The sequence below is a fragment of the Monopterus albus genome, unplaced genomic scaffold (genome assembly GCF_001952655.1).
Source record: "Monopterus albus unplaced genomic scaffold, M_albus_1.0 scaffold477.1, whole genome shotgun sequence".
Taxonomy (NCBI): domain Eukaryota; kingdom Metazoa; phylum Chordata; class Actinopteri; order Synbranchiformes; family Synbranchidae; genus Monopterus; species Monopterus albus.
In genome coordinates this window covers 66,382-81,673 of record NW_018128357.1, presented here as the reverse complement: position 1 = coordinate 81,673, position 15,292 = coordinate 66,382, and the positions used below count along the sequence as shown (strand labels likewise).

At 39.5% G+C, this 15,292-nt stretch overlaps 1 protein-coding gene across 1 annotated transcript in view; it reads left to right on the top strand.

The window, feature by feature from the left end:
• Nucleotides 1-3,516: 3,516 nt before the first annotated feature.
• Nucleotides 3,517-15,292, top strand: part of pmelb (premelanosome protein b) — a 12,626-nt gene continuing 850 nt past the window's right edge. Inside the window, exons 1-10 of the mRNA XM_020587751.1 lie at nucleotides 3,517-3,574; nucleotides 6,085-6,180; nucleotides 6,520-6,666; nucleotides 8,206-8,334; nucleotides 8,806-8,967; nucleotides 9,606-9,938; nucleotides 13,138-13,266; nucleotides 13,374-13,476; nucleotides 13,561-13,766; nucleotides 13,874-13,964. Coding sequence (XP_020443407.1) covers nucleotides 3,517-3,574; nucleotides 6,085-6,180; nucleotides 6,520-6,666; nucleotides 8,206-8,334; nucleotides 8,806-8,967; nucleotides 9,606-9,938; nucleotides 13,138-13,266; nucleotides 13,374-13,476; nucleotides 13,561-13,766; nucleotides 13,874-13,964 — 1,454 coding nt within the window. The remainder of the gene's footprint in view (nucleotides 3,575-6,084; nucleotides 6,181-6,519; nucleotides 6,667-8,205; nucleotides 8,335-8,805; nucleotides 8,968-9,605; nucleotides 9,939-13,137; nucleotides 13,267-13,373; nucleotides 13,477-13,560; nucleotides 13,767-13,873; nucleotides 13,965-15,292) is intronic.

Below are 15,292 nucleotides of genomic sequence, written 5' to 3'. Positions count from 1 at the left end.
TCACCAGTCACTCCCCTGTCAGTTCTTTCTCTGTCGTCAGGCCAGTGGTTGTTATGTTGTTTTATCAAGTTTATGCTAAGATTGTCTTTGTTCTCTCTAGTCCTTGTTAGCACCCTAGTCGTTATCCTGCCCCTCTAGTGTCTTCTTCCTCTTCGGACCTCTCCTCTGGACCCCCCTGGATTTAATCTACACCACCAGCCACCGCCTCCCAGGTCGATGCACAGTCTCCCTTACCCAGTTTATCCCTGCTCTTCTGTCTACAGCCATCATCACCTCCGCCTTGACCAGCCCAGGAGTGACCTCTGCATCCGCAGCCCGGTACATCATCATCCACCATACCACTGACTGTTTTTCTGCTGCTGCTGATCGACACCCGGTCATCTACCTCATTACTCCTCCTGTATATATGTCACTACCTTCACTGTAAATAAACCTCACTGCTTGCACCGAAGCCAGCCACCTGGGTCCGCTTTTTATCTGCTCGCTCACTCTGTGTTCGAGCGCACCCTAACAGAATAGTATATATAATATATACACAACCCATCTTCTTATACTACTTTTGGCTGTTCCCGTTAGGGGTCGCCACAGTGAATCATCTGTTTCCACCTAACTCTATCCTTTTAGCACATCCATATATCTCCTCTTTGGCCTTCCTCTTGACCTCTTGCCTGGCAGCTCCATCTCCAACATCCTTCTACCAATATAACCACTATCCCTCCTCTGCACATGTCCAAACCATCTCAATCTGGCCTCTCTGACCTTGTCCCCAAAACAGCCGACCTGAACTGTCCCTCTAATGTGCTCGTTCCTAATCCTGTCCATCCTGGTCACTCCTAAAGAGAACCTCAACATCCTCATCTCTGCTACCTCCATTTCTGCCTCTTGTCTTTTCCTCACTGCTACAGTCTCTAGCCCATACAGCATAGCTGGTCTCACTACTGTCTTGTACACCTTTCCTTTGATTCTTTCTGACACTCTTCTGTCACACAACACTCCTGACACCTTTCTCCATCCACTCCAACCTGCCTGCACTCGCCTCTTCACCTCTTTCCTACACTCCCCATCACACTGGACTGTTGACCCCAAAAACTTCTTGCACCTTCTTTACCTCAGCCCCCTGTAACCTCACTGTTCCACTTCCCTCCCTCTGATTCATACACATGTATTCTGTCTTACTATGACTGACTTTCATTCCTCTTCTTTCCAGAGCAGACCTCCACCTTTCCAGGTGTTCCTCCACCTCACTGTCCATTTTATTAGGTACACCTGTACAATTGTATACACTTCAGTGTGGTACTTCTGCCTTAACATCTGTGTTTATGAAGTTCAAAATATGTCAGTTTTTGGTCATAAATGTATAACTTCAGTTAAGTGTTTATTACTGAGGTCATAGTTAAAGATGGTGTTGTACTGGACTACATTATATTTAAAAGTGTTTCCCATATTCTGACCCTGTCATGTGCAGTAAGTAGCTGGGGAGGACAAAAATATTTATACATTTATGACAATGAAGTGTAGATGAGTCAAACTATATCAACTTCTGAATTCGAACTGGCAAACAATTCTGATCAGGCAAGTAAATACAAATATAAGCTTCAAAACTAACCACTGAGCTGAATCAACAGCAAGTGTCAACAAAGCTGGAACGGATGAGCCTAGCACATAGATATGACAGCAGGGCTCTTACTTTATTTTTTAAAGGAATAATTTTACATTTTGAGAGACTATTTGGTGTCTATTTTAGAGTTGGATGAGAAGATCAGTGCATCTCTCAGTTTTGTACCATCTACAAGAAACTATAGCCAGGAGACCATTAGCTTAGCTTAGCATAAAGAACCAGGGAAAAAAAGCTAGCCTTGCTCTGTTCAAAGGTAAAAAGCTCTTTGATTAAGACATTTATTTCTAACTCCTTTGATTATTCTGTATAAAAACCAAATTGTAAAAATGGCAAGTTGTGCTTCTACAGCATGTCATTTGCTGGACTATTTCCAGGCCAGAAGTAATTATGGGATTTGTTACATTTGGAGAGAGCTGTATCCCTCTCTTTCAAGGCTTTAGGCTATGCTGGCCTAAGCTAACTGTTCACAGTCTTCTTCATAACAAACAGGCAGTGTGATAGTTTAATCTAACTCTAGTCAAGAAAGTGAAAAATGTCAAACTATATATTTTTTCTAACCCCCTTGTTTCCAAATCACACTATCTGATGCAGTCAGCAATCTTCATACTTTGATGAGATGAAATATTTTACATTTCTGTATACATGATTATACAATAGAGATGAGGAGACCTGAGAGGCATTATTGGGTTCACAGGTAACACAGCAGCAGATGAAACAGGTCTGAGTAGGATTTGCTGTAAATGCTGATATTGTTTAAAAAGAGGTTTACACAGTGTCACAGTTTGGCATATGATATGGAGACAAAAAAATCTTTCAACAAAGTGACTTTATAGTTTTTCATAGTAGAAGGACCAAGCCGGATGAATTTAGAGAGTCACAAGTGTTTCAGTAATCCTCATTAACACTGCATTCCTCCCAAGTCTGTCCCCATGCACTCTCTCTTAGCAGTATTGTTCTAATGACACAGAAATGAACAGCTCATTGTGGCACTTAAATATTTACAGTACATTTTCAGTTGAAATACTTCTAAATTATTACTTAATATGTAGTACTTTTTAAATTTTTCTGCTGGCAGATAATTGTCTGTAGCAACATGAATTTCAAAGTAAATCTCCACATAAGTAGGAATCATTTGAGAGACAGCCCAAATAGGTCAAGTGACTTTATCAGAGATTTAGGTGATCATTCATACTGTATCTGAAATTCAGTGCTTGGTAGTTTAATGATGATAATGAGTTAATGATGAGCCCTCATGATCTAAGTATTATGCTGTTGTATTAATACAGTTTTAAACAGTGTAATACATACTTTATTTTTCCCCAAATGTATACATTTTGTCAGCTTTTATGATATTGCTGAAGGCCTCATTGCCAGCTTTGCATCAGAAAAGAAAAATCATACAAGGTTGGTATTAATGTAAAATACTGAGTCAATAAAGTAAGAGTACCAATAGTAAGAACTCCCCCAAATGTACGTGGAAGGATATTCAAGTATACAACTTACCCAGTAGTAAAATAATGATGATGATGATAATTATATGTGATATGTTTCACAGGGTGTCTAATTTAAAGTGATTTAGTTTGATCAATGTGCACACTCGAGTGTCTTGTGAGCCAATCTGGTGCCATGCAAAAGTACTTGTGGATTTTGCATTTCTTATGTGATTATGTGGTGCTGTCTCTACTGCATGTGCAGCAGTAATCCCCTAGACATGCTTTCACTCCAAAAACACACATTACAATCAAACCAGGGGCTCCTAAATCTCACTGAAGGAGGGGCAGGCTGCAATGTGTTTCTTCAGCTAATACACTCTGTAAAGTCAAACATCAGGGAGTTTATAAAGCCAGTTTTCTGTTGCCTGCTGCTCACATTCTTCATAAAGAGGAGGTGCGCTGACAATGTGGGTGTCTGTTGTACTGGTAGCGCTGCTGGAAGTAGCTTCACACACTGTGGCAAGTAAGTACAGATTATTTAACAGAGAATGTTAGATAAACATTAGCACAAATTAGACAGAATATGTGCCAAATCTCCAGACTGCAGCTTTACACATAAATAAATTCTAACATCTTGTAAATTTAAATGGATGCCAAACATTTCAGAATGAGCTGCCTCATTATAAAGTATTTTTGGATTGTTATTACTGATGCATTAAAGTGTAAGCTACATTTCAAGTTTTGTAGTTGGCCAGGGTAGAGCTAATTTGAACTGTTATGTAGTGTAAAGTAACTAGAGCTGACAAAGAGATTAAATGGTGTAAAATTTACATGTTTCTCCGAACTCTATAAAATATCAAAGTATAGCATGAAATGGAAATGCTCATATAGTACAGTACAAATACAAGTAGTTTAAATTTGTACTTAAGTACAGTACATTACAGTTTTGCAACATGTGGACAAGTAGCAGTTACACTGGAGTCAGGATCACAGACAGCAGTCATAATGCTGGTGTCATATGTGTAGAGACATCTTTCTATTTCTATTTCTTTGTCACCAGTGTTTGAAGAACTGTTTCAAATCATCATAAATGATTTTATTTTAAGAAAATATCTGCAAAAGTGAGACAGCAGTGCTGTGGTTCCACTATAGTGAGGCTGTCTTCAGATCTCAGTTAGGTAGGGTAGTAATCCTGCAAAGGGTAAAAGATGCTCTAGGAGAAGTTATAGATCCTCAAGAAATCAGCTCTTTTCCTTACATGGAAGTAAATCGCCTTTTCTAATAAGGTACATTACATTTCAGCACCTCAAACAGAGGAACGTGTTTTGGTCTGTAATGGGTCTGGTTTAAGACCCACTTTTACATTTTCACATGACCTCTTTACCCGACCATGCATGAATGTAAATGACACGGACCAACCCAAAGCACCAACTTTTTACCTTAATTCTTTTATTCATACTTAGAATTTAATCTTAAAAGATAAGTTTAGAAATTTCACACTTGTCTTAAAACAATACTCACATGGTTGTACAGGATGTGCACTCATTTAATCAGGCTAATATTTTATATAATGGCATATCAGAGAAATTATCACCTGATCAGTCTTACAGGGATTACGGTCAATTTTATATGGCTCACTGTGCAACATTTGGCTTCAGGTTCATCCAGTGTCACCAAGAGAATGTCGTGAAGCCTAACCTTGAGCAACGTGACAAAGGAGAGCGATTACTCTGAAATCATCCAGGCTGGATTCATAATAACATTAGAACATCTGGTTTAGCTAACTACTCTGTTACCCACCATGATGACTGTCAGGATTGGTGTGTATAGATGCCAACAGAGGTTGTGGTGAACTCAATTATAAAACCAGACGAACCGAGGTAGAGACAAGTTCTTTACTTGTTGTAACCAAAACAACTAACACAAAGTCCAGGATCACAATCAGGTCGATAAGACCGTCCAGGGTCGGCGCCGGTAAACAGGTATAGCCAGGAGATCCAAACTCGAGGTCAAGGGGGACTAAATCAGAAGGTCGGTACACTGCAGGCGATCAGAATCTGGGCGGGCATAGGCAAAACACGGTGGTCAAAAAAACAGTAATCCAAGGTCAGAAACAGAGAGGCAAGGTATAAATGCTGGAGAGTCGGAGCTGGGGTCTAGAACAATCTGGCAGCCTCCTGGTGGGAGGACGCTGCCTAAATAGAAGTAAAAGCAGGTGCAAACAATAAGGAGCAGGTGAACTAATGATGTAAAAGAGCCAAAACTGAGGTGAAACAAAACAGGAAGTAATGTGAAAATAAAAGCATGACAGGAAGCAAGAGGGGCAGGAGCGTGAAAGATGACTAAGCATGTGTTTGATTTATATTGATGTTTAATCCAAAGTCAGCCCCTGTGACATTGCTAATTTGCAATAAAATCATGTTCATGCTCATGCACACACAAACACACACACACACACACACACACACAGCTGAGCATCACATGGGACAGACTGGAAGGATTCAAGATTAATATTGGCAATGAACTGCCTCATTCGGGCACTGGTGGGCATTATTATGACAGAAAAATATATAAATGAAATACAGTACATCTATAAATTCCAACAATGGAGTCTGTGCAACTGTAAAACCAACAGAATAAATAAAACCTTGTTAAGAGAGCATTCAAATAAATACATTCAGCAAATACATTAAGCAGGAGGAGAAAAGTGTAATTGTCTGTAATTTCCTATAGTAAATTTCTTGGATTAATGTAATTTGGTACTAATTACAGGTAAAATGTAGGCACATTTTGCATATCCAGTTGACCTGCTGTGCATTTGATGAAAGGACTCAGAAGATTCAGAATTAACTAGAATAATTTTGTGTTAACTGTAGAAATTGGACATTGCCTCTATTTTCTTATAGCCTAACAAAGTGCAGTGTTCTTTCCAGGAAGCATTCAGTAAATGATTAAGAAATTTCAGAACAGTAAAATAAAATATTACTGAAAACCACAGGGTGGTATTTGTTGCATTGATTTTTGATATTTCAGAGCCCAGAAATGATTTCACTCGCTATCCATCATGGAACACCAAGATGTACCCAATTTGGAAGGACGGAGACCCACGATACAAAGAGTCCTGGAAAGGTATGTTCACTCATATAACACTGGCATAATCAAAGACTTACTTGTTCATGTTACTGTATATTTCTTTTTTGTTTACTGTTGTTGGGCCATTTTTGATTTTTGTTTGGTAGTGATGGAAGAAAGCTGACAAGAAGTGGGGCTGACATGCAGTAAAGGTCCCTTGGGGCATTTTTATTATAGGGTCTTGTTAAACCTCTAGGACACCAGAATGCCCTGTTACTTTAAATTTCTGAAATGAAAAACAACATATCTAAAAGGCATATTAAATCCAAGGATCATTAAACACAATTGGAGGACCCAGAGGAATGTAAATGCTATGTTCCTGCTGTTCTCTTGCAGGTGGAAAAGTGTCCTTCAATGTAGGGAATGATTCACCAACTCTGACTGGAGCCAAAGTTACCTTCACCATTGACTTGGAGTTTCCACACATTCAAAGGGTGCAACCTAATGGAGAGGTTGTTTGGGCTGAAGACGGCACAGTCAATGGTAATGTGCCAAGCACACATTTACACACAGTGGTGATGTTCATGTCCAATACACATTGTAATGGCTGAGATGCCATTAAATTGCTATTGATTCTGGTAGAGATGTCTGTTGTGGAACCTGACCTGGGCCAGTATAAGTCAGGCACACGCTAGTGATGATTTCCTTATCTTTTGAAAAAACATTCTTAGTCTCTTTAGTCTGAAGCAAGGCAGAGGATTTATTGCAAAAGGTCACCAATGGCAATATCTTTGTTTCTGGTTCACAAAACAGAACAGTTTACAAAGCTCCTGCAGCATCTTTTATACTCTCTACATGAACCTCCAAGTCTAAACATGCTCTAGCCCACCTTTCTCTCCTTGACCCCCAGCGCAATAGACACCACTGTATTTGAACCTAGAGAGGTCAGGCTTAGTCGCCTCTCCAGAAGCCATGGGAACAAAAGTAGTAACTTTAATAAACATGCAGGTGACATAACAACTGTAGATCATATGCTGATTAACACTAATAATGAGCAAACCATATCTTCTTGACACATGTCTCTGATTAATGACACCTCTAAACACCTCCAAACCTCATAAACATCTCAGAAACTCCATTAAGGTGATACAAGGTAACAGGTGGCATATCACTCTGCCATACAAACATGTCCACCCCATTAAAAGGTAATATATAAACCCATTAACCTGTCACAGGATGACATCTTAAAAACACTGAATATTTACATCAAAGGCTTTTTTCTATGTCTCCCTCTGTGAGGTGCAACAGGTGTCCCAGTGTCTCCATCCAGTCTGGGCAGACCTCCAAGTAACAGGCTAATAAGTTTTTCCCCTCTTTAAGGCTACTAGTGGTCATCTCCCGGTCAACTTTCTCACCTCTGCCTGTATCTCCCTCATCAGCCTTAGTCACAACAATACTGAGCAAATATAACAAATACAGATGAATAATTGAAGTAAAACACTTAACAGTTAAAATAAAAGTAAGTAAAATATAATAAATATGGTAAATAGATGAGATTGAGACTAATCTAGTACTTTAACCCTCTTGGTGTCCCACATGTCCCTGGTCCCCAGAGGATGAATCCCACCGATACTGGTCATCACCTGACCTCTCCTCTAGCGCCACCAGAAGGTTGACAGTTGTGCTTTTGAGTGAAAAGGATCGACCACTATTGGATGGATGCCATTTAATTTAGTACATCTGTGGTACCTAGAGGAAGAAAACTAAGGACTTAGGTGATCTCATGACTTTTCCTTTAGTTTCACCAGTGGGTCAGAGTTTTCACTTACCCAGTGCAATATCTCAACATCTACTAATAGATCTGGCACAGCAGCTGATACAGACATAAGGCCCCCAAGACAATGAAACCAAATTATATTGATAATCTGCTGGCTTTTGCTCTAGCACCACCATAAGGTGGACACTTTGAGTGAGTTGGTTTTATGAACTGCCATAAAATCTGATACATACATGCTAGTCAGAAGAAACAATAATTATAATTACTTAGGTGGTTACTTAGTCACACCTCTCTTGCTCCTACAGGAACAAAGTACCATGCATCTGAGCTGGTATATCCAACACAGAACACAGAGTGGGAAGCTGTTTTCCCTGATGGGATACCAGTTAAGACAGACAAGAAGCCAAACTATGTGTTTGTCTGGAAGGCCTGGGGTGAGTGGGGCTGTTGTCTCATATCAAACTGATGTCTTTCCTGAGGGTCAGAGAGTTATGCTATGAACTGAACTGTGACCCAGGCTGGGTTGTTGGAGCCTTATCATATGACCAGATCATTTACCCTGCATGTAAAAAAATCTAAACAAACAATCGTTGTTTTGACATTTGGCCTTCAGATCTTGAATGTTTTATGGCATGAGGCCTCACAGGTTTTCTCACAGTGTCATATTAAGAATTGAGGATAGTTACAAGCTGTTTGTTGTTTGTCCATCATTTGATAAGTGCACTCAGATGAACCTTTATAGCCTTTTTAAGCAAACATGCTCTGCCCCTGAACACGCCAAGTTTTTTGAATTTTAACCTGTAACTACTGTACATTATTAGCTGTATTACAGAGAAACCATGTATACATATTTGTGGTAAGGAGACAGAATGTATCTCACCAGGCTCTGGGCGCTCATTTGGCAGGTCAGTACTGGCAGGTGGCAGACGGCCCCTCCTCCTCCCTGACCATCGATACAGATGGCATTCCACTGGGCTCCTACACCATGGATGTTGTTATCTACCACTACCGGAGCAAAGAGAAGTTCATTCCTCTGGGATATGCCTCCAATCAGTTCTCTATCACTGGTTAGTTCGTGACTGTACGAAAATGATCAAGTGTGGAGGGATGCACCTTATATGTCGCTTGTTTAAAAGCAAGACAACTCCCAGCATCATTAATATTTCTGTGGATTGCCCCTCGACTTAAAAAAACTGCATTACCCTCTGCCCCTAATATTTCAAAATGTTAGAATGTGTTGAACTAGTACAATTCCTGTGTAAAAAAGGCCAAACATGAATAATTTCAGATGACCTACCTTGATTTAACTGATTCATTTTTTAACAAACTATTATTTCTTGTCATATACTATATTAATAGAAACTAATTATTCTAGACATGTGTGAACAAAGTACTAAAAGCCAAGTTACTGGTCAATTTTAGGCTTTAAGCTTTACAGCAGCTCCTCACCATGTGTTCCTAATGTAAAAACAATGAGACAATGTGGAAAGAGTCTCTTGTCATGATGAATCTACAGTACAAAGAATTATCAGCTGAATCTGCAGCTCCCCTTTTAACTGCTGGATGTCTAAATAATAATAAGTTCTCCATATCTGTTCAAAAGGTATGTCAATGTTGTAAATACAGATTGTTTCCACTGTCCCAAAATAAGGTTTAAATGTCTTATAAACTCCAGCTATGGCCATTTATTTGATGTTATCCTCAGATCAAATCCCCTTCGCTGTCTCCCTGGACCAAGTGAACGACATTGTGGCAGGTGATATGCACTTCATCCAGAACAGGGCGATTGCCTTCACCATCACCCTCCATGACCCCAGCGAGTACCTCAGCAATGCAGACATCACCTTTAACTGGGACTTTGGGGATGAAAGTGGAGCCCTCATAACCAGAGAGTTGACTGTAACCCACACCTATATCAGCTCTGGCTCATTTAAACCTCAGGTGGTGATCCAGGCAGTCATCCCAGATAAGGCATGTGACCCACCAGTTGGTACCCCAACCAAGGCCCCTGGTCCACCTACTGATCAGGGCATCACAGGTAAGATAAAGATATTAAAGGAGAAATTAATATAATAATAAATTCTGTTAGTTGCCTGGCACCTGGCCTCTATTCCAACAGAAAACAGCAGGGGCACTTCATTGAGCTGCCACAGTTAGGCCAGCCACTGCTTAACCTGCTAACCAGATGCTGTGTCAAGCTACCTGTCTGCTCTTTGCTTGGGTGAGGATAGGGTTCAGGTATGCTTTGTGTTAAGGGTAGGTTAGGTCTGGAAAATGGTGTTGCTTATTGTGGGGCTCTTGAGATTTATGGCCTAACACCCCCACTCTGCCGAATAATGGGTAAACATCATTTAACTTGTATACTGGGCTTCCATATGACGCTCACCCATTCTTTGACACATTTAATTGTGTATTATCAACTGATACCACACCTATGTCTGTACAGTAATTGTGAAGCTACCATCAGCAGCTGGTTGGCCTAGATTAGCATAAAGACAGCAAACAATGGGAAACCACTAGCCTAGCTCTGTCCAAAGGTAATAAAATCCACCTCCAAATTGCAATAATTAATGTTATCTCTCATTTGTTTAAGCATCATCCCCGGACATAAAATAGCAGCCGTGACAATCCTGTGCTGTGAGTTCCTTCCTTCTTTAAAAGTGACCATTGTTTTATTGTTAGAAACATGTTCCAGCTGTGGGTCCTTTTGTAGAATGGGCCAGTGCTTTAAAATAGCATTCTTTATACTGCTAGTTTTGGGGATGTAAGTGGTGTAATATGAGAGGGGGTCTGCTTGTCTTGCTGTTATGTTTTGAGTCTTGTTGAGTTCTGTCTTCATGCTGTGGGTCCTTTTGTAGAATTGTCTATAGCATCTTCTAAAATTTCTACATTTCTCTGCTTGTTATTTTCATAAGGCTCAAGGCTATTGCAGCTTCTTGTCATTCTGGTAAACTGGTTGACAGGTAGGCTTTTTATTAGAGAAAGTGTATGAAAGCTATTTACTCACAAAATTATATCAAAATCTGTGGATTTTGTCTAAAGAACAGAACAATCTACTTTCATTTTGACAACTTTGATGTCCTGTTATTTTACTGTATCCATGCTATAATTCATTGAGACTTCCAAAGTTCTTATTTACATACTAGAGAATCTTCTCTAAAAGGGCTATATCTGCCTGCCGGGTGGTGATTTGTGGTAGTAATAGATTGATCTCTTTGCTGTAAAGATGAAGTCTTTACACAAACACACTGGCAAGTTTGATTTGATTTGATTTATTCTTTCAAGTATGTAAAGACAGTTGATATGACAACACATAATTTTACACATATCCAACAAATGCTAATCCAATATCAATTTGCTTATACCTACTACATGCTTGAATGGAGTAGGAAGAAGTCAGACTTATCCAGTCCTACCCCATGACATCATCTTAACATCATTGGTTTGCAAGCAGTAAATAATTCTCTTCTACACACACAAGTAATATACTAAAAAATTATAACAGTGTTAACATTCTTACATAATTACATTCTTAAATAATTATCTTCTACACCACACAAATAATATACTAAAGAATTATTACAAAGTGTTAACATTCATACACCACACCCACAATGTTCCATCTAATTAATCATTAAGCCTGTTCATGCATATATCTTGATTGACACATACCTTTATATTTATGTTTAAACTCGTCAATTCTATTACTATTTTTTATGTCCACACTTAAATTATTCCATAGTTTTACCCCACTTATGGAAATACAAAATCTTTTTTTGGTTGTACGTATAACATGAATTTTGTATATTACTATCACACCATTTCTTTATCTTCTCAAGTTCCTGTGAAACCCGTCCAGAGAGTTGCTGTAGGTTTTCACCCGATGCCCATATGGTAGTGTCATCAGCAAACAAAACCACTTTCACTAAATCAGAAACCTTGCATATATCATTAATGTATAATATAAATAATTTAGGTCCCAAAACAGAACCCTGAGGCACTCCACATACAATATCCAGCTCACTCGATTGGTATTCACCCAACTTCACAAATTGACACCTCTGTATCAAATAACTTCTAATCCAATTCAAAACCATTCCTCTGATCCCATATTTTTCTAACTTATCCATTAATAACTCATGATTCTTAATTGAAATGTCGAAAATCTATTAACAGTGCATTAATTCTGTGTTTGGTGCAGCTGCCAAGATCAAGGACCTGTGCAAGCTGATCTCTCATAGACTTGAAAAGGGCACCGCCTGGGAACTCCATAGTTATTTTGGGGGACTTAAAGTGGGCAAGGCTTGAAGAAGCCTGAAGAGGGATGATTGGGAAGAACAATCTGCTTGATCTAACCCCAAATGGTGTTTTGTTATTGGACCTCAGTACTGCTTAGTATTGGGTTGGCCATAGTAAACACCATGTTTAAAGATAGCGTAATTCATAAATGTACTTGCTACCAGAATACCCTAGGCCTAAGATTGATGACTGACTTTGAGGGTTGCCTCAGGTCTCTGATCCTGTTTGTGATTTTCATGGACAGGATCTCAAGGCGCAGCCAAGGGAGAGGAGTGCGTCTGGTTTGGAGTCCACAGAAATGCTTCTCTGCTTTCTGCAGATAACATAATTCTGTCAGCTTAATCAGAACATAACCTCCAAGTGCTTTACCAACTGTGGATCAGTTGGGATGAGAATCAGTAACTCCAAATCTGAAGTCATGGTTCTCTGCTGGAAAACAATGGTTTGAGGTTCTTGGGGTGTTGCTCATGAGTGACAGTAAAATGGTTTGTGAAATCGACAGATTGATTGGTGCAGTTTTAATAGTAATGTGGGCATTGTACATGACCATTTTGATGAATGAATGAGCTTGTGAGTACAAGCTGTTGAAATTAGTTTTCTCCACTGGATTCCTGGGAACCCTTAGAGATAGAATGGGAGGAGTTCCAACATTTGGTGGGAGGTCAAAGTAGAGCTGCTGTGGTTCAAGCATCTGACTGGGATGTCTTCCATTGGAGGTTTTCTGGGCATGTCCAACTGGTAGAAGGCCCCAGAATATGCTAGAGGAATTATATATCTCATCTAATCTGGGAATGCCTGAGAGTTTCCCAGGATGTGGGGGAAAACACTGCTGGGAAGAATGCCCTGTCCTTCTGAACCTGGTGCCCCCCATGACCTGACTGGGATAAGCGGTTGATAATAAATGAATGGATGGATAATTATGTGGTTGTCCTCACCAGATGCAAATCGACCAATGACACTGATATCGATGGTAGTATTTGCCAAGAGGGATGCTGACCACAAACCTTCTGATGATGACTGTGTGATTTATCGTTATGGCTCCTTCTGTACTGACATTGAAGTGTTTGGTGAGTTATCTTTCATTAGTGCTATGTTTATCAAAATGAAAATGAAAACTTCTGAAATGATAATCAGTGACACTCCTTCTCACTGTGTTCATTGTCCTTGTTTTTAGAGGGCATTGAAAAAGTAGAAATAGTCCAAATGGACACTGCTGTCATGGCAACACCCAAAATGGACAAAAATGTTTTGGATATAACTGTTACCTGCCAGGGAAGGTAAAAGCTCCTGCAATATACTTTCTCATTAAATCCAAATTATGTGTATTTGGTTTGATTTTACTCACTGCCATGTTTCTCTAGCCTTCCTAAAGAGGTATGCAGTGTGATTCTGGATGCAGAGTGCTTGAGGCCAATTCACACAGCATGCAACATGGTGGAGCCCTCCAAAGAGTGCCAGCTGGTGTTACATCACTTCTTCAGTGACTCTGGTGTCTACTGCATCAATGTGTCCATGGCCAATGATGTCAGTTTAGCTGTCACAAGTGCTAAATTCAGTGTAAACATGGGTATGCAACATAACCACCATACTACAATTTACAAATTTTGCTGTATGGTTTGACAGTACATTATTGCTTTAGCCTGCATACTCAACTTTGTTCCAACTTTGATCCAGGTTCCAGTGTGTCCCCTTCTGGTACTATCATCATGTTGTGGGGTGTACTTCTGCTTGTTCTAGCAGTTGGAATAGTGGCATATTCCTACAAGTAAGTAACTTCATTTGTCTTGTGAATATCAGTTTTCTTTATGGAATAGATCTGGTGTTATTCCATATATTTGTCAATTAACACCCATGAAAAAAACAAAACCAATGAACTGATCCTACTAACAAGTACTGTCTGTATGTCCAAAGCCTGATATATCTTATTCATCTGCCACAGAGCTCCATTTTTGCCCCCAAAATATGGAAACAGATTGAGTCAATCCCACAAACATCATCCTGTGTTTGATTACTCACTAGAGCTCAAATTGTGTATTAATTCACTGCTGAAAAAAGTCACACACTGTTTACTGCTGTTTGAGTTACATTTGCTAAAAAGTACAGTGACCAGGTCTTTTAGGAAAATTAAACTAGTTGTAATCAACATTTTTACAGTGACAAAAAAATCAAATGACTATTTATAATATAAAACAGGTCATTCATATTGCTCCACAGAGAATTATGACTGGACTCTACAGTTCACCTAATTTATATGGAGCATTTTAGTAACTTTAATCTTTTTGTTTTGGTAAGTTTGGGTTTATGCTCACCAGTCTTATAATGTTTTCAGCAGCAAAAAAGCTCTAAACAACCAGATACTACTTTCCCAGAACCTAATGTCTGACAGGCAGAATTAGCAACTAGCTGGTGACAGGACACCATCATCCATAACTTACCCAGCTCACTGTTCCTGCCCACACCTGTCAGTGGATTACCAGCTTTCTGACAGACAGGAAGCAGTAGGTGGGACTGGGGAAAACCACATTCAGCATCTGGACTATCAACACAGGTGCTCCCCAGGGATGTGTGCTCTCCCTGCTGTTGTTCTCTCTTTATACCAATGACTGCACCTCAGGAGACCCCTTTGTAAAAAACCTGCTTATGTGAGTTGAGCATTTAGCAGCTATAACCAGACATTTTCCTCAGGAGTTGATCAAGAATAAAACAAAGTGAAAAGCAGAGTGACCATTAAACTGAAATACATGAAGTGGACAGAATCGTGACCCTAAATGAATGCTCCATGAATGTGGTACTGTGTACTGTTTTCTGATAACTTAGCCATTTCAACATGAAAAATGATAAGTTAATGCTGTGTTCATGACTCTCAAGTGGCCAAAAAATCTGTTAATGCATAACAGTATACATATAATATATTTTGGACAGATTTTTGATCTATGCTTTCAGATATAATTGATACACTTTCCGGTGAGTGCCACAGGCCAGCCAGGAAACTCATAAGGTAGCCTACTGAGAGATGGACTGACAAATTGTCACTTTTCTATTTGATATAATGTACATATTAGCAAACAGTTACTTATCCACACATCCAGCAGT